The sequence below is a fragment of the Chelonoidis abingdonii genome, chromosome 5, assembly GCF_003597395.2.
Source record: "Chelonoidis abingdonii isolate Lonesome George chromosome 5, CheloAbing_2.0, whole genome shotgun sequence".
Lineage (NCBI taxonomy): Eukaryota > Metazoa > Chordata > Testudines > Testudinidae > Chelonoidis > Chelonoidis abingdonii.
Genome location: NC_133773.1, coordinates 4,516,842 through 4,539,675, shown reverse-complemented (window position 1 = coordinate 4,539,675; position 22,834 = coordinate 4,516,842). Strand labels below are relative to the sequence as shown.

General features: G+C 46.6%; 1 protein-coding gene across 1 annotated transcript in view; it reads right to left on the bottom strand.

Annotated features, from left to right (window-relative positions):
• Window positions 1-5,557: 5,557 nt before the first annotated feature.
• The window catches only part of LOC116830039 (transmembrane protease serine 11C-like), a 57,351-nt gene continuing 40,074 nt past the window's right edge, over window positions 5,558-22,834 (bottom strand). The window contains exons 6-10 of the mRNA XM_032789224.2: window positions 16,448-16,486; window positions 11,901-12,096; window positions 10,914-11,173; window positions 9,912-10,054; window positions 5,558-5,819 (exon numbers count right to left, since the gene is read on the bottom strand). Coding sequence (XP_032645115.1) covers window positions 5,658-5,819; window positions 9,912-10,054; window positions 10,914-11,173; window positions 11,901-12,096; window positions 16,448-16,486 — 800 coding nt within the window. The 3' untranslated portion in view covers window positions 5,558-5,657. The remainder of the gene's footprint in view (window positions 5,820-9,911; window positions 10,055-10,913; window positions 11,174-11,900; window positions 12,097-16,447; window positions 16,487-22,834) is intronic.

Genomic DNA, 22,834 nt, shown 5'->3' with positions numbered 1-22,834 from the left:
ATTTAAAAAGCAGAGATTCGCCTAAGACACTGCACCCATTTTGTTCAGACCAAAGCACGGTGGCTCAAGATAGAGGAAAATTTTCTCACCATTAATTATGAAAAATATCTGAAAATAAGCCAAGATTTTCAAAAAATGACTGCCTAGAGTTAGGCTCCTAAATCCATGTTTAGACACCCAAATGAGTGGTTTGACCTATCATAAAGTGCTGAGCACCCTGCAACTCCCGTCAGTGTCAGTCATCAAGGGCCACTGTGATGCTTGGGTGAGAAGGTTAGGGGTACTACGGTTGTGTCCCCATGTGGCAGGTAGGAGTTTAGACAGCTTACAGTCCTTTTTCCTCTACAAAGGAAAAAGGACTGTAAGCTGTCTAAACTCCTACTTGCCACATGGGGACACAACCGTAGTACCCCTAACCGACCCAGCAATATCATCAATCTATCCAACTACACACTCAGCCCAGAAGAAAAGTCTGTCCTATCTCGGGGACTCTCTTTCTGCCCTGCCACCCCCACAAACATGATACAGTTCTGTGGCAATCTGGAAGCCTACTTCGCCGTCTACGACTCAAAGAATACTTCCAGGACAACACTGAACAGTGCACTGATACACAGGTACCCTCCCACCAACAGCACAAGAAGAAGAACTCCACATGGACTCCTCCTGAGGGTTGAAATGACAGTCTGGACCTATACATTGAATGCTTCCGCCAATGTGCACAGGCAGAAATTGTGGAAAAACAACACCGCTTGCCTCATAACCTAAGTCCATGCAGAACGCAATGCATCCACAGCCTCAGAAACCACCCTGACATTATCATCAAAAGAGGCTGATAAAGGAGGTGCTGTTGTCATCATGAACAGGTCTGACTACCAAAAGGAGGCCGCCAGACAACTCTCCAATACCAAATTCTACAGGCCACTTCCCTCAGATCCCACTGAGGAATACACTAAGAAACTGCACCATCTACTCAGGACACTCCCTACACTAACACCGGAACAAATCAGCATACCCTTAGAGCCCCCGACCAGGATTATTCTATCTACTACCCCAAGATCCGCTAACCCAGAAATCCTGGATGCTCCATCATCTCGGGCATTGGCACTCTCACTGAAGGACTGTCTGGATATGTGGACTCTCTACTCAGACCCTATGCCACCAGCACTCCCAGCTATCTCCGTGACACCACTGATTTCCTGAGGAAACTACAATGCATTGGTCACCTCCCAGAAAACACCATCCTAGCCACCATGGATGAAGAGGCTCTCTACACAAACATCCCCCACACACAGACAGAATACAAGCTGTCAGGAACAGTATCCCTGATGATGCCACAGCACAACTGGCCGCTGAGCTCTGTGCCTTTATACTCACACACAACTATTTCAAGTTTGATGACAATATATATCTCCAGATCAGTGGCACTGACTATGGGCACCCGCATGGCCCCACAATACGCCAATATTTTTATGGCTGACCTGGAACAACGCTTCCTCAGCTCTCGTCCACTCACGCCCCTTCTCTACCTACGCTACTTTGATGACATCTTCATCATCATCTGGACCCATGGGAAGGAGACTCTAGAAAAATTCCACCACGATTTCAACAACTTCCACTCCACCATCAACCTCAGCCTGGACCAATCTACACAGGAGGTCCACTTTCTAGACACCACGGTGCAAATAAGTGATGGTCACATTAACACCACCCTATATCGAAAACCTACACGACCGCTATGCCTACCTTCATGCCTCCAGCTTCCATCCCGGGCACATCACACGATCCATTGTCTACAGCCAAGCACTGAGGTACAACCGCATCTGCTCTAACCCTCAGACAGAGACCAACACCTACAAAATCTCCACCAAGCACTCTCAAAAACTATAATACCCGCACGAGGAAATTAGGAAACAGATCAACAGAGCCAGACGTGTACCCAGAAGCCTCCTACTGCAAGACAAACCCAAGAAAGAAACCAACAGGACTCCACTGGCCATCACATACAGCCCCCAGCTAAAACCCCTCCAACGCATCATCAGGGATCTACAACCCATCCTGGACAATGACCCCACACTTTCACAGCCTTGGGGTGGCAGGCCAATCCTTGCCCACAGACAACCTGCCAACCTGAAACGTATTCTCACCAGCAACTGCACACCGTACCATAGTAACTCTAGCTCAGGAACCAATCCATGCAACAAACCTCCATGCCAACTCTGCCCACATATCTACATCAGCGACACATCACAGGACCTAACCAGATCAGCCACACCATCACCGGTTCATTCACCTACACGTCCACCAATGTAATATACGCCATCATATGCCAGCAATGCCCTTCTGCTATGTACATCAGCCAAACTGGACAGTCTCTACGGAAAAGGATATAATGGACACAAATCAGACATTAGGAATGGCAATATACAAAAACCTGTAGGAGAGCACTTCAACCTCCCTGGCCACACTATAGCAGACCTTAAGGTGGCCATCCTGCAGCAAAAACTTCAGGACCAGACTTCAAAGAGAAACTGCTGAGCTTCAGTTCATCTGCAAATTTGACACCACCATCAGCTCAGGACTAAACAAAGACTGTGAATGGCTTGCCAATTACAGAACCAGTTTCTCCTCCCTTGGTTTTCACACCTCAACTGCTAGAACAGGGCCCTCATCCTCCCTGATTGAACTAACCTCGTTATCTCTAGCTTGCTTGCTAGCATATATAATACCTGCCCCTGGAAATTTCCACTACCTGCATCTGACGAAGTGGGTATTCACCCACAAAAGCTCACGCTCCAAAACGTCTGTTAGTCTATAAGGTGCCACAGGATTCTCTGCTGCTTTGGGTGAGAAGATGTGGGCAGAAAAGGAAGCAGGGAATTCTAAAGAGCTGTTCAGCAGTAGGAGATTTCCAGCTTCTCTCAAACCTCATGCCGATCCTCTGTATTTTACACCACCAGCTGCTTCTCCTGGTCAATCAGGCACAGGAGGAGGTGCAACCAGCCTTACTTTGGTGCCTCGCACTGATGCGGCAGTGGCGAGTCCCAGGGGGATTTGGAGGTGGGAGGGCGAGCATTATGCACCTGGGATCCTCTACTACCAGCAAAAAGAACAGGAGTACTTGTGGCACCTTAGAGACTAACAAATTTATTTCAGCATAAGCTTTCATTGTGACTTTTTTTAAAAGTGCATTATCATTTGAAGGGGTAGGTGGTAAAGTTCTCGTGCTGGAGCAGAGGGGTCATCCCTAGGGAATTTCCTTTTGAATGTCCCCTCTGGTCTATTCTTAATATTTAAAATTACCCTTTAGTAGTAGCCTTCTGAGTCAGGATAATGGTCATCCTTGGCAGGAATAAATCCACCAGTGCAGTAGGAAGCAAACCACCCAGGTCTTCCTTTTCAGTGAGCCAGAGGCTCAGAAATGTCCATGATATCTTTACTTAAAGCTCTAATTTATGGTGATCATTTGTTCCCCTTTCACAAACATCTAGATGAGAGCCTGAACAAAAAAGGTGGGGGTCTTTTCTGCGATCTGATTTTCCTTCCTGTTCTTTAAAAAAAATAAACTGCATTGCTATTGCACAATAAGCACCAAAGTAGGATATATCGTGTGTTTGAGGCAATTCAAGTACATTGTGCAGACTGAGAATAGTCAGCCTAGAGGTACATTAATGGAGCAGAAGCATCCAACTGTAATAAAGATTTTTTAAAAATTAAAGATAATCTGTGCTTCACTGAGTCCATTGAGTTGCTATAAAAATATACTTCATACCCGCAAGACAGATTTTCCCCCCCAGGAACCTACTTTTAGAGTCACTGAAATCCTCCTTCACCTTAGCTTAGCTCTGCCCTTCGTCCTGATTCTTGTGACTTCCCTAGACTCTGACTACCCCTTCGGACTCTGACTGTGGGCTCTGGGGACAGTTAAATTCTCTTGTGAGCTCCAAAACTCCCTCTGAAGTTTCTTCACAGCAGCCATGACCCCTCGTCGTAGCCCCTGGCTTCCTCAAGAGAGCGGAAGGTGGCGTCACATCTAAGTTATGTACTCACTGGCACAGCGCTACTTACTGTTGCAGGAGAAGGCAGTGCTACCTGCCTTTGGTTCCAACAGAGTTCTGAGGTCAGCACTGCTGTTGCAGTTTAAGATTAAGTGCAGTGGCCTAGTGCCAGGACCCTGCACTGCCATGCTATATACCAGGGGTCTCAAACATGCGGCCCACGAGGTTATTTTCTGCGGCCCGCAAGCTCCTCACGGCCCCCGTCCTCCCCCAGCATTTACCTAGAGCAACTCCGGCCCGACGTGCACTGGGGCGGGGCAGGACAGGCTCCCTGCCTGCCTGCCTGCCCTGCCCCTACGCCACTCCGGGAAGTGGCCGGAACCTGGGGGAGGAGAGGCACTGGGATGTGTGTGTTGATGTTGCTTCAGGTACCACCCCCAGCAGCTCCCATTGGCCGTGGTTCCCAGTTCCCAGCCAATGGGAGATGCTGGGAGCGGTGCCTGAAGCAACAGCAACATGCCCCCCCACCGTGGCCGTGCTCCCCCATGTTCCGGCTGCTTCCCGGAGCGGCACAGGGGCAAGGCAGGCAAGGAGTCTGCTGTGCCCCCGGTGTGTGCTGGGACAGAGCCCGCCCCCCAAATCCTTCCTGCAGTCGAACCCCCTGCCCTGCCCCTTGCCACACTCCGCACCTCTCCTGCACCCCAACCTCCTGCCCTGAGCCCTCTGCCGCACCCCTCCTGCACCACGATCCCCTGCCCTAACCCTCTGCTGCACCCCTCACCTCTCCTGCACCCCACACTCCAACCCACTGGCCTGAGCCCCTGCTGCACCCTGATCCCCTGCCCTGACCCCCTGCCACACCCCACACCCCTTCTGCGCTCCCTGGGGCAGAGAGGGGGTGGAGTTGGGGTGGAGATTTCGGGGAAGGGTTGGAATGGGGGCAGGGAAGAGGCAGGGCAGAGGCAGGGCCTCATGGAAGGAGTGGAGTGGGGGCAGAGCCGAGGGCAGCAAGTGGGAGGTGTCAGTAATGCTGCCCTCGGGCCAATGTACTAGCCCTCATGGTCATTTGAGTTAGAGACCCCTGCGAGATACTCTGATTTATTTCTAGTCCTCATTCCATGTTCTGGAGCAGTGGGGGAGGCCAGGCTCTCAGCAACTGGAGGGAAATGCCCTGAGTCTTAATTGCAACCAGTGTCCTGTAATTGGCGGACTGTGCTGATAGGCTCTGAAATGAAGAGCTGTCCAGGCTTGCCTGGCTAGAATAAAAGTGGTTAAGAGTTTAGGCCCCAGTGGAGGAGAATGAGAGTACCAAGGCTGGGGGAATCATCAGACCTTGGGGCAGGTAACTCTCCTTTCCTGGGAGAAGTACATACACTTTTTAACTAGTAAAATAAATAAATCAGTAGCTTTTTTCATTCTGATGGGGTGTTTTCCTCTCTTCTAATAAGCCAGAGTGATTCGGAGCTTGGAGAGGAGGCAGGTGATCTCACACCTTCAGTGTGAATTAACAAGGGGTTATACATCTCCAGCAGCAAAGCTAGTGCTTGCTTTGGACAGGAATTGACGTAGGGATATATGGATTAATGACACCTTGTAGAGTTACAGACGAGCATGACCTCCATGCAGCCTGTGTAGCTTAGTCCAGTTGTGACTTCTGCTGCATTAGAGGCCAGTTTTGGAGGTGATCCAGTCCCGATAGTAAGTCACTCGTGTGTAGACTCCCGGCTTATTTGGTTTAGCACATTCATCTCCCCAGCTCACTATGCCCACGAGGTACCACATTCCTCTAGAATCTGGACTAACCAGTGGGCCACCAGAGTCACCCTGCAAGAGGAGGAAAAAAGAGAAAAAAGAAATTTAGTGAACCAGAAAGGAAAATATAGCTATTTTCACAGGCAATAGGGCAGAGGTGGGCAAAATACGGCCTATGGACCACATCCAGCCTGCGGGACCCTCCTGCCCGGCCCCCAAGTTCCTGGCCCGGGAAGCTCGCCCCCGGCCTCTCCTCTGCTGTCCCCCCTCCTCAGCAGCATCAGCTTGCTCATTCTGCTGCCAGCGCAATGCTCTGGGTAGTGGGGCTGTGAGCTCCTGGGCAGCGCCGCTGCAGAGCCCGGCCTGGTGCCCAGCCATCGGTGCTCCAGACAGCGCGGTAAGGGGGCAGGGAGTGGGGGGTGGTGTTGGATGGAGGATTGGGGAGTTCAGGGTGGTGGTCAGGGGAGGAGGGTATGGATGGTGGTCAGAGGGGAAACAGGGTTGAACGGGGGCAGGGGTACCGAGGGGCAGTCAGGAAGGAGGAGGAGGTTGGATGGGGTAGCAGGGCGCAGTCGAGGCAGGGGTTCCGGGGCAGTCAGGGGACAGGGAGAAGCGGTGGTTGGATGGAGCAGTGGTCCTGAGGGGGCTCTCAGGAATAAGAGGAATGGTCGGATGGGGCAGCAGAGGTCCAGGGGCAGTCAGGGGACAGGGAGCAGGTGTGTGTGGATGGGGCAGGGGTCCCAGGGGGCCGTCAGGGAACAGGGGAGGTTGGATGGGGCAGGAGTCCCAGGGGGGCAGATAGGAGGTGGGGGCCGGGCCACAACCCCCTCCCCTAACCGGCCCTCCATACAATTTACGAAACTCGATGCGACCCTCATGCCAAAAAGTTTGTCCGCCCCTGTAATAGGGTCTGGAAAGGGACAGCTTCCTTTGATGGAAGATGGGAAGAGATCATTATTTAAAGGAACACCATCAACCTGGAACTTAGTCACTTTCCAAAAACTAAGGGTACATCTATCCCACAAATGAAGGTGTGATTGCAGCACAGGTAGCCATACCCACGTGAGTTTTAATCTAGCTAGCACGGGTAGCAACAGTAGTGAAGATGTGGCGACACCAACCTCAGCATGGGCCAGCAACCAGAGTAGGTATTCAGAGTCCCTGGTTGGCTTATACTGAGATAGTTAGCCCGCGTCAAAGCCCATGCCACCACATCTTCACTACTACTGTTATCCACACTAGCTAGACTAATGCTACCTTGGGCATGTCCACCCATGCTACAGTCACACCTTCATTTGCAGTGCAGATGTGCTCTAAGCACGGGTTCTCAACCAGAAGTACGCATACCCCAGGGGGTACTCAGAGGTCTTCCGGGATTACATCAACTCACTAAATATTTGCCTAGTTTTACAGCAGGCTATATAAAAAGTGCAAGCAAAGTCAGTACAAACTAAAATTTTATAGAGTCAAGGACTTGTTTAACCTGCACTATACAAGATACACTGAAATGTAAGGTTTCAGAGTAGCAGCCGTGTTAGTTTGTATCCGCAAAAAGAACAGGAGTACTTGTGGCACCTTAGAGACTAACAAATTTATTTCAGCATGAGCTTTCGTGAGCTACAGCTCACTTCTTCGGATGCATAGAATGGAACACACAGACAGGAGAATTTATACATACAGAGAACATAGGAGAAGGTGAAACGTATGCACACAACAGGAAGAGCTGACCCTCCTGTTGGTATGCATACTTGCACCTTTTCATGTTCTCTGTATGTATAAATATCTCCTGTCTGTGTGTTCCATTCTATGCATCCGAAGAAGTGAGCTGTAGCTCACGAAAGCTCATGCTGAAATAAATTTGTTAGTCTCTAAGGTGCCACAAGTACTCCTGTTCTTTTTACTGAAATGTAACTATAGTATTTATATTCCATTTGATTTCTTTTATAATTATATGGTAAAAATGAGAAAGTCAGCAATTTGTCAGTAACAGTGCTCTGTGAGACCTTTGTATTTTTATGCCTGATTTTGTAAGCAAGTAGTTTCTAAGTGGGGTAAAACTTGGGGGTATATATGACAAATCAGACTTTTGAAAGGGATACAGTAATCTGGAAAGGTTGAGAGCCACTGCCCTACATGATAAGCTGTGGTTCTTTGTCAGCCATGGAGTCCCCCTGTCAGTTTCTGTGGTTTTACAATCCTATTTCCCAATTATAATTTTTAAAGTTTCTCTCTCAACAGGAGAACCTGACTAAGGGCTTGATCTCAAGCCCACTGAAATCAGAGGGAGTCTTTCAGGAGAAACAGTTCAACTGCTGTACACAAAGTGTTTTCAAAGGCACACGGCAAACGGAACAAGAACAATATTTTTCCCGCAATCCTTTTTCTTCTAAATAATCTTAGGTGTTACTTGTAACTATAGTAGGTTAAAACTAAGTTTTCAGTCAGAATTGTGGTTTTTAAGTTGATGACATTTCTTTAAATGTTAAACACATTAGCCTCTCTCAGATTTTAAATTCAGACACTATGTAAATAGCATCTCACATAAATCAGATTTGTCTGGGAAGCTTACAGGATTTCAGGCAAGTTAGTTCTGGTATAACAGTGAATATATTCCCTTCCTCTCCCTGACTTTACTGAAAGATATAAATGACAGCCCTTCAGCCCTCTTCTATGCGGAGTAGAATAGGAACACAGAAACTAGGTTATCTGGACTGAAGATATTTAGGCCCCAATCCTGCAAAGACTTTTGCATATAATAATTTCGTGCACATTGAATTGAATGGGAATACTCACATGCATAAAGTTAAGCATATGCAGAACTCTTTGCAAGATTGGGGCAATAGTGCGGAGCTGTTAAGTATTTAGACTCAACATTTAGATGAACTTTTCAGAACCTCAATAGAAATTTTAAAAATATTGCCATGGAGACAGTTTTTATTTGGACATATTCCTGGCAGTCTTTGCAGGTCAAACATTGCAGCATCCCATGTACATCTTGTTGTTTTATAACAATCTTTAATTATTGTTTCAACCAGTTTTCCTGGTCCTGAAGCTGTCTCACTGCTCAGTAATGCCAAAGATCAGCCTTAGCACCTTTTAAAAAACATAGGTACATTTGCTGCTCTCCAGACCAGAAATTGATTTTAATGAGTGATTGCACATTTTAATGAGCGATTGCTCAGCTACTTCATTCCTAAACTCCTTCAGAATTCTTGAATGGTTACTGTCTGGTCCTGGCTGCCTGTTGCTATTGAATTTTTTAATGTTTGACACTTCAGTCTCAGATGATGCCTCATTTTTATTACCCGGAAAAAAAGCAGGTCAGGTATCACTCAGCATCAAAGCTAGCAGAGAGATAGTACAAAGTAATTTATTCCTTATGGGACAGATTCTCATTTATACTAAGGCCACTTTGTGCCACTCTAGCAGTGTAAAAGGGCCTTAAAATAGGCATAACTATAATTAATCTTTACTATGCTGTCATGACTAGCTCCAGCATAACAATTTACTCTCACATTAAGGCCCCTTTATAGAGCAGAGCCTATAATGTAGATGCAGCAGAGTCCTGTGGCACCTCATAGACTAACAGATGTCTGTAACAGACGGTCTGTTAGTCTATAAGGTGCTATAGGACTCTTTGCTGCTTTTACAGATCCAGACTAACAGGGCTACCCCTCTGATACTATAATGTATATGAGAATCAGGCCCACCTGCTAGCAGAAAATAGATCACTTGACAACAAGAAGTCAGTAGCTGCAGGGCGGGGATGGAGGAAGGCTGAGGCAGCAACACGGGGAAGCCAGGAGATGACAGTACTTGTGGTAGCTGATGGGGAGTGAGTGACAAACTGTGCAGGCCATGATGGGAGATAAAGATCGGGCACAAGCCAACTTTGAATTACAGGGCTCCAGTTCCATCTTGCCCTTTTGAATTTTACAAGTATTATCCTAGTTCTGTTAATATGAGTTTTATGTGCTAAACTGCATGGAATAAATGTTTTATTTTACAAACCTCTTAGCCAGAGTCTTGGTTGAATCAGAATCCACATAAACAAAGAGTCCAGGGAAGGAGCATACACAGTATTAGTCAAGATGTGGGAATCACTATATTGAATAATTTAAAGTCATTTTCCCTACTAGTTCTAACTATTGAGCTTAGACCTACCTGACAGGCATCTACTCCTCCTTCCAAGTATCCAGCACACAACATCCCAGGTGTGATGATCCCATCGTACACTTCTCTCCTATTGCAAGTGTTTGAGTCTATAAGTTTCACTGTTGCTTCCTGGAGAACATTAGGACTCGGGCCTGAAGGGAAAAAATGACTCTACAAATATAAATCCTTTGCACTAGCTAAGATGTGGAAGGAGCATTTAGCATCTGTTCATGGGTGAGAGGGCTGGGTTGGGTTAAGAAGAAATAGAGCTGTTCCAGCTTTGTACCACTTTTCATAGATTGAAGTACTATATGGGAGGAGTTGTACATACATTATAACCATTACTTTGTAGGAAGGGCTTGAAGGGTTCCACAGAAAAGAGCTGTGAGTCACTGATTAAGATGGCCCGCGCTCATATGAGGACATAGGCGTGGTATCACTGAGGTGGGAGAGGAGGCCTACCACAGTCTATTTACTCTTACGTACAGTACCATACAATGGAGCAGAGGCTAATGCTTTCAGCAGGTGACACGGAGCCAAGATGGCTAGTTCTATGGCTAGATGTGTTCTGACTGCGTGAACTTGAGTAAACCACCTATCTCCAGCTCAGTTTGCACCTCTGCTCCACACGTTATAATACATATCTCACAAAGGTTTTGGGAAACCCTAGTCAAGGTCAGCACCCTGTTGTCATAGTCACTGTACAAACACATTGCTAGACAGTGCCTGCCACAAAGAGCTTGCAATCAAAAATGTATGGACGGAAACAGAATGTCAGACTCCTCCCTAGTTTCTGTTTCCGTGCTGGCAGCTTTGTCTTTTTCCAATCCAACTTTAGAAAGCAAGAAAATATGGAATGTGTCTCTTACAGTTACACAAATCTATTATTTTTCTGCAAGGATTAAACAAGATGTGGCTACACTGCTGCTCTCACTTAAACAGTTAGTTGGATTCATCATTAATGTAAAACGTCCGATATTATTATTATTTTTTGCAGATGGAGGCACTCACCATCGTCGCTCAGTGCTCCCCAGCCTGTGATGATAGCGTCAGAATTATATGGGAAAATCTGAGATGGATCTGGCAGACAGACGCGATGCACAATATTTGTAAAATGAACTTCTTTCGAGAGTTTCACGACAGCTATATCATAGTTGTGTGCTGGATAACGGTACTTTTCATGGACAATAATAGCTTTGACAAAGCGTTTCATTCTTGAAGGTCTTAAAAGAGTTCCAAAGGTAACAGTCCATATACGTGGGTTATTTGCTCTGGAAAAGATGAAAGAACTTTGTAGATATATTTAAGCCATGGAGATAAAGGTCTCTAGACTTGGTCCAGTGTATGTAGCTCAAAACCTCACCTATACTTCCTTACAAAATCCCTAGAAGACCTTGGTGGAATGGGGAATTGTGCTTACACCATCCCATCTGTTCTGCTCACTGGCCAAATCATAAATGTGGCCAGGTAGCTTCCCAATACACAAAGCAAATACAGTTCACTACAGCAGGTAATCAGAGGTGTTTCCCTTGCTGTTTGCTGACTCTTAATCTATTCCAGTTTTTTATACTGCCACACCCTTTAGAAGCAATCACTATCTCCTTGGCTATTCAAAAAAGGAGTGATGGAACCATCAAATTCTAACCTCTGCTCCAGGGAACAACTCACACCACTGCCCATAGAAGGAAAGGGGCAAGGTGACCTAATGGCTCAAAAAACATGCATATTTGGGCCAAGCTGTGATAGCACAACGTCATTCCTCTTGCTCTACCTGACCTTAGGCAGAGCAGCTTCCTTTGGAGCATCTTTCAGAGCCTTTTCCTCAGGAACTATTCTCTCAAGCTTCAAAAAGAATGGTCACAGCTCTCTGCCTGAAACGCTGCAACTTTACTATGGCCCTTCTGGGGCTTGGCATTGGTTCTGAATGGAGCACCATTCGATGTGCAGGTCAGTACACATCACATCTTACTGCAGCCTCTTTCAGAGCTGGGAACTTACTTTCTAAAGCAGTGAGCTGCAGACAGAAGCCACGTGTTGCTGATCAGCGTTGCACCGCAACGGTGGATGTTGTTCTGCCGTAAACTCGCTTGCCACGGCCAATCCCCAAGCTCTGCAGAAGTCAACCCTCCGACTACTCGTTCTGATATTGATGATGCTTTTGATTTTGCTGATCTATTCTGTCGTAACCCGCAAACTGTCAAAATGGGGAGAGAGAACATAAGTCATTTCTCAATGTATTAATAGTGCCTACTGATGCCTCTAGGCACATGTACAAAATGTACCGTAAGATAACATGCAATTAGACCCTGTAATGACATAATGTCAAACTCAAAACACTCCCTGATATGGAGGCTGTCCACACCCACCCTTTCAAGTAAAAGTCTGAGAGAACAGATGAAACTTGTGGAGAGTTATGAAGTTCAACAGACTCAGGCTCAACTGCATGACTAAGAGGAGCGAATTCTAGAGTCAAGAGCTTTTCATCCTGCATCCCGCCTCCAGGGATTGTCCGTTTGAATGTTGCAGCCAGGGCTGGCACCAGGCACCAGCTCAGCAAGCAGGTGCTTGGGATGGCCAACTAAGAGGGGCGGCACGTCCAGCTCTTTGGTGGCAATTCGGCAGCAGGTCCATCAGTCCCTCTTGGAGTGAAGGCCCTGCCGCCGAATTTCCACCGAAGACTGAAGTGGCGGTGGTAGAGCTGCCGCAGATCGCAAATCACGGCTTTTTTTTTTTGCATGCTGCTGAGGGTGGCAAAAACCCTGGAGCCAGCCCTGGTTGTAGCTGGTCTCAGTTGCTGGGATAAGGCATCTCTCTAAGACAGGTGGGACCCACACCATTTAATATTTTACAGAAAAAGCAGCACCTTGAATTTCAGCCAGACATGACTTGGAAAACAGTGCAACATATGGAGCATGTATGCAATGCTCTCTCAGTGAAACACTGCTATAGAAGCTGGCAGCTGCGATTTGCATCAGCTGAAGTTTCCAAATGGTCCTTGAGTGTAGTCCCAAGTAGAGCATGTTGCACTAATCCAAGCCAGAAGTGACAAAGGCATGGTTAACCAGAGCGAGGTGTGCATCTGACAGGAAAAGTGACAAGCTCTTTGCCAAGCAGAGACAAAGACAAGATTCTTGCATTCTTCTACTACCTGGAAATCCAGGAATAGCTGAGGATCTGTCAGGTGTAAGGCCCGGAGCTGCACCTGATCAGGACTTCTGACACCCTAATGAGCCAGCTAGGCTGCCTGATGGACTGCCCTGCCTGACTGACTGAGACAGCCAGAAGGCCGGTTCTTAATCCTAGCAGCAGCAGTAGCTTGCTGGCTGCTTAACACACATGTCCACAGACTGTCTGCCTCCCTGCGCTCATCTCTCCAAGCCCTGGTCCTGCTCTGCTCTTCTACAGCTCCAGTCCAGATCCTGACCAGCCTTGTTCCCATCCTGTCCCAGCCTTGCTCCTGCCTTCCCTGACTCCTGGTAATCCGGTTCCAATCCTTGGCTCCGACTCCTGACTCCAACTCTGCCTCAACATTTGGCTCTGTCATTCGGACTCTGACTTCAGTTCCAATCCCCAGCTCTGACTCCGACCTTGTCTCGACCCCAGACTCTGGAATTCGGCCTCCAACCGCTAGGCCTGACTCCTGCTCTGACTGCTAGGCCTGACTGCCTATGACCTGGTCTCCTGACAGTTTGAGCAGCCCAAATTCTAAAACAGGGGATCTAGGCTGACAAGGGGTCCAGAGCAGTGGCTAGTACAGAACCCTCCTGGCCAATCTTTCCCTGCTCCCATTTCTGCTACATCCACTGTTGTTCCCCACTGACCAATGCAGAGTGGGGCTCATTATTAGCCGGCTGACTGGGGAAGCTCTGGCCTGGGCATTCCCACTCCTAGAGAAAGCAAGCCCACTCCTGGGCCAGCCTGAAGACTTCATTCAAGCCATTGCCACGATCTTTGAGCATAGAGCCAAGACCACCCTTCGGGCGTCATGGCAGCAACCTCAGCACGTTGCTAAATATGCCACAGAGTTCCACTGCTTGGTAGCAGAGGCTGAATGGAACGAAGCCGCGCGGTATTATCATTTCTGCTTCAGCCTAAATGATGACATCAAAGATGAGCTTACACGAGTGGACTCCCCACCCATTCTGGATGTCCTGATTGACTCAGCATAAAGATTGACAACTGCTTGATGGAACACAGCCAAAAAAGAAGTTCAGCTTCCCAGCTCCTGCAAGTCCTCCTATCTCCAGCCCATCAAGCTTCAGTGCTTTCCCCACAGCCCGAACCCATGCAGTTCAACAGAGAAAATGCAGCATCGAGCATTGGCACTATGCATGTACGGTGGAAGACCAGAGCACTTCGCATTGGTCTGCCCTGCTAAGGTCCACTCTGCACCCTGGTCAGGGAATGCCAAGCCCCCAGGAGGGAGTCTGGGTCAGGATGGCACTCTCTACCTCTTCTTGGTATCCAGCATCCGTACCTGTCTGCTGATAGATTGACAATAACCAGGTGTATATTGACACATCTGCAACTCCCTCTGTAAGTCCGCACCGCTCCATTTCCAATGTCCACCTGGAGGCACTAGTGGATTCTGATGCCTCTGGCAACTTCACGGATCAGGACTTTGTATGAGTACATCAGATCCCCACCCAACACAAGGACACTCCAGACTTGGTAGAATCTATTGATGGCTCACTCATTTCATCAGGCCCAGTTACCTCCCAGACCACACCCCTGCAGGTGATGATTCTTCAGGGTCAACAAGAAACCCTTCAGTTTGGACTTATCTGAGCACCACATTTTCCAGTTGTTCTCAGCATGCCCTGGACACTTCTTCGATCCATGCATTCATTGGCGGGTGGGCACAATACTGTTTGGCGCCTCACATTGCCAACAATTCTGTCCCTGGAATCCAAATATAGGGACCATAGACTGGGAGTCTTCCTCAAGATTCCAAGTCTGATCAGGTTAATCCCCAGGGAGTCTTGTTATACACTGAAGTCCAGTCCGCTGCCTCCATGTTACCACTTAAATATAAGGATTTTGCTGATATGTTCGAGAAACAGAATGCAGATGCTCTGCCACTCCATTGCAGCTATAACTGTCCCATCAACTTTCAGCCCACTCCAATCCCCTTTGTCCGCATCTGCTTCCTTTCGGAGCCAGAACTTCAGGCTCTCCATGACTACCCCAGGAATATCTACAAATGTGATTTATCCATCCTTCCATGTCTCCAGCTGGGGCTCGAATTTTCTTTGTGAAGAAAAAAGATGGATCAATAAGGCCTTGTGTTGACTATCGGGTTTTAAACAGAGTCACAATTTGAAATCAATGTCCTCTCCCTCTCATTAATGTGTTTTACAAAAGACTCCGCTCTGCAAAGTTTTTTACTAAGCTGGACCTTCACAGGCCCTCTAAATTGTCCCAAATAGAGAGGGAGATGAGTGGAAGACCTCCTACCATACGTGGTACAGACACTGAGTGCCTGGTCATGCCATTCGGCTTGTCCAATGCCCCAGAAACATTTCAGTACTTCATAAATAATATCTTCAGAGATGCGTTAGAATGCCATGTTGTCATTTATCTGGACGACATACTCATCTTTTCTGACAATCAGGCTTCTCATGATCAGCATGTCCACGGCATCCTAGACTTTGCCAATGTCATCTATATGCAAAGCCCAAAAAATGCAAGTTTGACCAGGATACAATAGAATTCTTGGTTACATTATCTCCTCTGAGGGAATAACCAGGAACCCATGCAAGGTGACTGTCACCTCTGACTGTGCTGCACCAAAGGACACCAGTGGGGTCCAGTGGTTCCTAGGCTGTGCTAACTTCTACCAGTGATTCATTGAGGGATTTTCTAGCCTAGTTGCTCCTGTGATCACCCCTCTGTGAAAAGGAGTCCAGTTCACCCGGTCCTTGGAAACCCAAGCAGTACAGAGAGGAAAGTGATGTTTCTACTGGAAGTGGCCAGGTTTCTTGTCCAAGTGCTCACAGCCCATAAAAACCTGCAATATCTTCAAGCAACCAGATACTTCAACCAACAACAGATCAACCGGTCTCTCTTCTTCATCCAGTTTGACTTCATAGTTGCCTTTTGCCCAAGAGTCAGAAATGTGAAGGCTGACGCTCTGTCCCATAAGGCTGAGTACTTGGAACAGGTGAGAAGACTCCTTCTGATTCTAAAGGCATCCAACTTCATCAATGGCACAGCAGATAACAGTGTAATGGAGTCAGATCAGATCAGATCCGCTAGACTCTGGAGAATGTTGACACCTCATTCAGGCAAGCCTCCCGCGGGGTGGGAGGCCCAGGTGAGCCCTGGGTAATGTCCCGTTTTCCCTTTGGGAAATATGGTCATCCTAGTAAAACCAGAAGGAATTGGGAAGATGCATCCCCCATGAATGTGCAAGGCTCTGTGTAAAGTGTACGGTCAACTTCATTCAAGAGAAAAAGAGGAAGCTTTCTAAAGGGCCAGAAAAATGATCGGACTATTTATTAAAACAGTCAGGGAATTGCCAAGCATGCGGTATTTTCACTTACAGTCACTGAAGAGGGTTTCAGCTCTCTTGGGCCTCATATCTGAAATAAAAAAACAAACAGAGTGAGTTCAGCACAGCCCGGGGTTTTTAACCTATGAATGTAGCTCAGATTAGGCCCAGCCCACAGTAAAGGGTGGGGTGGAGCTGAACTGCTACAGAGGAATCACTTGGAGGTGGAAAATTTTCTGCTGTGCACTCATTATTATATCCCCTGATGGGCTACAGCTTGGTCTCTCTCTAAGCAGCCAGCCATCTGCTGTGGACCAGAGCACAGGGTCTGAAATTCTGCCTGGGCACTGCAGAAAGCTCCGTATGCTCTCCCGTACCACACTCTGCAGCAGCATAAGGGTCAGCCACAATCTGGCCCTGAGACTGAGCTCTTCAGGGCAGGTACCATGGTGCAGCTCCCCAGTGGGTGTAGTTTGTCAGTGTTGGCTCTGACTTCAGTGGAGCTAAGACAACCTGCACCACCTGAGGATCTGCTCCCACAGCTTCTTATTTGGACTGGGAGGTGCCTGGTACACTTTTGGAGGCTGAAATAAATAAATAAAATTAATGCTAATAATTTGGTGTGTCACAGTGGGGCATTGATGGCACTGTTGAAATACCCTCCTACCCCAAATCATTACACCATATCTATGGTATGATTCAGCACTCACTGAAGTCTGTGTAAAGGTTATCAGTGATCTTAATGGGCACAGGGTCAAGCACACAAACATCAATATAGTCCCCTGGCTACAACACGCACTTTCTAACCAGAGCCCCGTTCATGGTTACTTGCAGGCCAGTGGAAAAACTCACCTGTTCAATAACATTTTGAAGTTGTCCAGTGACTCTTGAACAGCAACCAATGCCTAGGTATCACCCGATACTTATCTTCATCCACGTGCCTCTCCTCTGCCTTCTCTACCGTCACCTCGGTATCACCCAATACCTATCCTCATCCACGTGCCTCTCCTCTGCCTTCTCTACCTTCACCTCGGTATCACCCAATACCTATCCTCATCCACGTGCCTCTCCTCTGCCTTCTCTACCTTCACCTACATATCACCCGTTACCTATCCTCATCCACGTGCCTCTCCTCTGCCTTCTCTACCTTCACCTACATATCACCCGATACCTATCCTCATCCACGTGCCTCTCCTCTGCCTTCTCTACCATCACCTGCGTATCACTCGATACCTATCCCTATCCACGTCCCGCTCCTCTTCCTTCTCTAGCATCAGCTGGGTATCACTCGATACCTATCCACATCCACGTCCCGCTCCTCTGCCTTCTGTACCGTCACCTACATATCACCCGATACCTAGCCTCATCCACGTCCCTCTCCTCTGTCTTCTCTATCGTCACCTAGGTATCACCCGATACCTATCCTTATTCATGTCTCTTTCCTCTGCCTTCTCTACCGTCACCTAGGTATCACACAATACCTATCCACATCCCGCTCTTCTGCCTTCTGTACCTTCACCTACATATCACCCAATACCTATCCTCATCACATCCTGCTCCTCTGCCTTCTCTACCTTCACCTAGGTATCACCCAATACCTATTCTCATCCACGTCCCGCTCCTCTGCCTTCTCTTTACCTTACTATATCTAGGTCCTAATAAAAAACCAACAGCAATCAGTGGGGATCTTTCTACTGAATTCAATGGGCTTTGGATCACACTGGTTGTCTGTTGTGTTAATATCAGTGGCATTCTGCTTGTGGGCTTGACACTCCTTTCTATCTGTTCTGTGAATTCAGTTTGTTTGCAGGCAGCAATTACTGTACCTGGGTAAATTAATTTCCTTATATTAAGTTAAAAAAAAAGTATGTTATGATACAAAAACCAAAACCGTCCTGTTCACACACACATCTTGGAATCCCTGAGCATTAGCAGAGGGAAGGACAATGTTAAAGATATAGAGTGCTGTTATTGTGCAGCTGCTGTGTTACTTTGTAGAGATGGGGATATTATTTATGACTGACTTTAAACCATGATTCACTGTTCTTCATTATAATGGAAGATTATTGGCATAATAAAGATAGATTAATTCTGATCAGTGATCAAGTGGCCAATTGTGGGTTCCAATCACAGTATAAGTGCTCACTCCTGTACACACTCCACTCTGAAGGATAAATCCCTAACTAAGCTCGGAAGGGTTTAATTTTAATGTTATGGATTTTGAGGGATAACGTTGATGTTTATTTCTACAATATAATCATTCAAAATTTACTGATTTAAAGCACTGACGGTCAGATTTTCAGAAGTGCTCAGTCCCTAGCTGCTCCCACTGAAAACATTTGATGGGTTACCCAATGAGAAGAATGAGAGTATTCAATTCTTACTGATTTCTAGACAGATGCAATGAACTGCAAAAAAGTGCACCTCCTCTCTACAAATGAAAGATATAAGATGTTCTCAGCATTCCCTCTTTGTTAATTTCAAATAGTGACAAATTTCAAATAGTGACTTCTTTTTCTTTTTGCCACTCTTGGGATGGAGGGACATCTAACTATTAAAAGCTTAAGTACATAGCCTGCGATTAATTACCATCACTTACATTAGGTTGCAAAACCAATGAGGGAGACAAAAGGATCAGCCAGTCTGTTCCAACCAGTGTCAGAAGCAATTCAGTTGGTAAGTTTTCACTGATCTGTGTCTCTCATCTGCACTGCTAAGCAGCTGTCTGTCTCGCTACTTTCCCTTCTAGCACCTGTTAATTGCCTACGTTATTTATGTCGGAAGTGGCATGTACCTTATACTGGACCAAATTCATCTGTGACTTATACTGTTGCCTTCAGTAGGGTTGCATGGATGTAACTGAGAGGAGAATTTGGCCACTTACATTTTGCCTTCTGGGGTCTATAAGGAACCTAATGTAAGTTCTCTCTGTCTGCACAGCTTCATTTTTAGCATGTTTTACAAGTATTCCATATAATCGAAGTCTGTGCAGATCATGCAAAGTCACATTCACCCTCCACTGAGGAAAGCAAAGCACGTGAACATATGCCCTAAGGTACGAGTAATACTTTTTTGCAGGGGGCAGCCAGGGATCTGCCAGAGGCACAGTGGCCTGGCCCATGCTCCCTACCCTGAGGGCTGTGAGTGAAGTGGCATAAGAAACACTGTAGGAGCTCATCCCTATCAAAGGTCCTTTTAGGACTGGTAAAGAGACTCCTCCTATGACCAGATCAGCTGGCATCAGGACTGCTTGGAGCCACTGGAGTGAAACAAAGCAGGCTCTGCACTGCAGAGAATTGGGGCTTAGGGCAAAATTTTTAAACTTGGGTTTTTAAAGTTAGGTGACAAAGGCCAAGACTTTCAAAACTAGGGGCCTAAAATTAGAGCGTCTGAGAGGATTCAGGAGCCTTAAATACATGGCATAATTTTCACAAGTGATGAGCATGAGCAAGACCCAAAAAAAAAAAAAAAAAATCAATGAGAGCTGCTTGGTACTCGGCACTTATTGGTGTGCTTCCACGTGGATTTAGGTGTCTTGGCTTTATGAATAATTTGAAAAGTTTGGCCTTAGTTTTTTCCCCTTCTTTGTGTTTTTTTGTAAATGTATTTTGAGTTAAGTTAGGGCCCTAAAATGAACTGGATGGATAGCTTCACAAAGTGAATCCACAGCATCAACAGCATGCCTCAGCCCTGCCTCTAAGGGATGCTTATTTATTCCATAATCTCGTTGGTCAGGCTAGCAGTTAGTGCCAACTGTGATGTTCTTCTTGGGCCAAGGCCAAACCGCCATCTCCTAATATCTCCGGATCGACATGGGTACAACACCACTGTGTACAGTAACTCCTCACTTAAAGTCGTCCCGGTTAACGTTGTTTCACTGTTACGTTGCTGATCAATTAGGGAACATGCTCGTTTAAAGTTGCGCAATGCTCCCTTATAAGGTTATTTGGCAGCCACCTGCTTTGTCCACTGCTTGCAGAAAGACCAGCCTGGTGAAGGGAGCTGGTGGGGGCTTCTAACAAAGGTGGACCGGTAGCCCCCTTATCAGCTCCCTACTCCCCTAAGTTCCCTGTACAGCAGCCGCCCAGCAAGCTATTAATCGCCGGCAGTTGAGCTGTCCCTCCCCACACTGCCATGTCCTGCTCCTTGGAGCCTTCTGCTTGCTGTGTGGGGGAAGGGGGTGCTAATGTCAGGGTGTCCCTCTCCCCCCTGCTCCTGCCCCCCGCTTACCCCATCTCCATAGAGTGGTGGAGGGGGAACATGACAGGGCTCGGGACAAAGAGAGCTTGCTGACAGTAGCTGCTGTCTCAACTTGCTGATCTACTTAAAAAGGCAATGTACTTAGAGTGGTGTCAGCGTACTTAAAGGGGAAATGCGCATCTCTCACTCTCACACACACAGAGTGTGTGTCTCTGTCTACCATGCTGTCTCCCCTCCCTCCATTTGTGCTGCCTTGTAGACCATGAGGCTACATTAGCAACAACGTGCTGTTGAGTGCTCAGCCAAGTGTTAGTTCATCATTTAGCAGTAAGGCATTCCCTGGGAAATATCCCACCCTCTGACTCCTCCACCTCAACCAAGCTTCACAATCATCATTGCTGTGTATGGTATTAAATTGTTTGTTTAAAACTTATACTCTGTGTGTGTCTCTGTGTGTGTGTATATATATATAGAGAGAGAGAGAGACACAGTCTTTTGTCTGGTGATAAAAATTTCCCTGGAACCTAACACCTCCCTCCCCCCTCATTTACATTAATTCTTATGGGGAAATTGGATTAACTTAACATCATTTCACTTAAAGTCGCATTTTTCAGGAACATAACTACAATGTTTAGTGAGGAGTTACTGTAGTTATAAGCAACCTCTTGATGTGATAGATTCTATAACAATTAACCATGTATTGAAATAGCTAATAATCATTAAACCACCCATAATAAGTAGTTTATAATTACATCTGTTCCAGACTGAGATGTTTTTGGAACAAGTTGATAAATTAAATAGTGATAAGTCACCAGAACTAGAAATTCATCCAAGAGTTCTGAAGGAACTCTTATTCTGTACCAGATGACTGGAGGACAGCTAATGTGACATCAATTAAAAAAAAAAAAAAAAAAAAACTCCAGAAGCAATCCTGGCAATTACAGGCCAGTAAGCCTAACTTCAGTACCAGGCAAACTGGCTGAAATATAGTAAAGAACAGAATTATCAGACACATAGATGAACATGATTTGCAGGAGAAGAGTCAACTTGGTTTTTGTAAAGGGAAATCATGCCTCACCAATCTATTAGAATTCTCTGAGGAGGTCAACTAGCATGTGGACAAGAGCAATCCAGTAAATATAATGTACTTGGACTTTCAGAAAGCCTTTGACGTGATTTTTCAGAATGGGGATGTATGTTCCATTTTTCTCCTCCAGGCTGTTGTCACTTGGATACAAGTGGAAATATGCAGGCTGCCAAATACACTATTTGAAACACAACCCAATGAAGCAATCCTCAAAAATCCAGGTCAGATACTCATCTGCATGGCAATGAAGGAGGCTCCGACCAGGACAAGTGAGAACATCTATCTCCTAGATGCTGGTCTCTGTGCTTGTAAAGCATCTAGCAAGTTTTGGCTGGTAGATGAAAAAATAAAAGTTATAAAAGATGTTTCTTCTTATATGAAATCAATTTGTGACTCATGTTGTTCATGGTCAAAACCTCTGACTCTGGGACAGATGAGAATATGTTCTTCTTACTTTAGTGTGGTGGCGCCAATGATCTTGCAGCTAGTTTCTTTTTTCCAGACAGAAGCAAATAGCCAACTTTGCACTTGGCAAGGCCTGCAAGCTGGCAGAGAGGGAGAAATGGGTTGGCAATTGCCTTCCTTTTTGGTCCCCTTGCTGGAGCGGGGAGGGGATCAGGCTGTGAATTGCTTTCCCCTTCTAATCCTGCTGATGGAGAAAGGATGGGAGGAAGGGAAAGAAATTAGGCCATGTATGCCTTCTCTTCTGGTACCAATTCGGTAAAGGAAGAAGAAATTCACATCCCCCTCCACACCAAGTGTCAGTAGAAGAATGAATCTATTATCTCAGGTGTTTCTAAGGCACCTAACACTGCTATACCTCAGCACCAGAGTTAGGCCACAAGTTGCATCTTCCCTTCCTGCTGCCTTACTTGTTATGTGGTGAAAATGGGACTTAGGTTGCTTTCTCTTCTGGGAGAACTTGTATTATGAGCTACCGAGGCCTACCTGAGGCCCACAAAAGAATACAGGCTTGACAGGCTTCCAGCTGCATCTGTAGAAAAAGGCATAGTACCGAGAAGAGACAGGAAGCTTTGAAAATTTCCCAGGAGCTCACAGAAGTGGATGAGAGATTCCAGACATCTCTGTATTTTCTACTGTGTCTGGTGTATGAAGACACCATTATCTTTCTGCTGCAGAAATATTAAATAC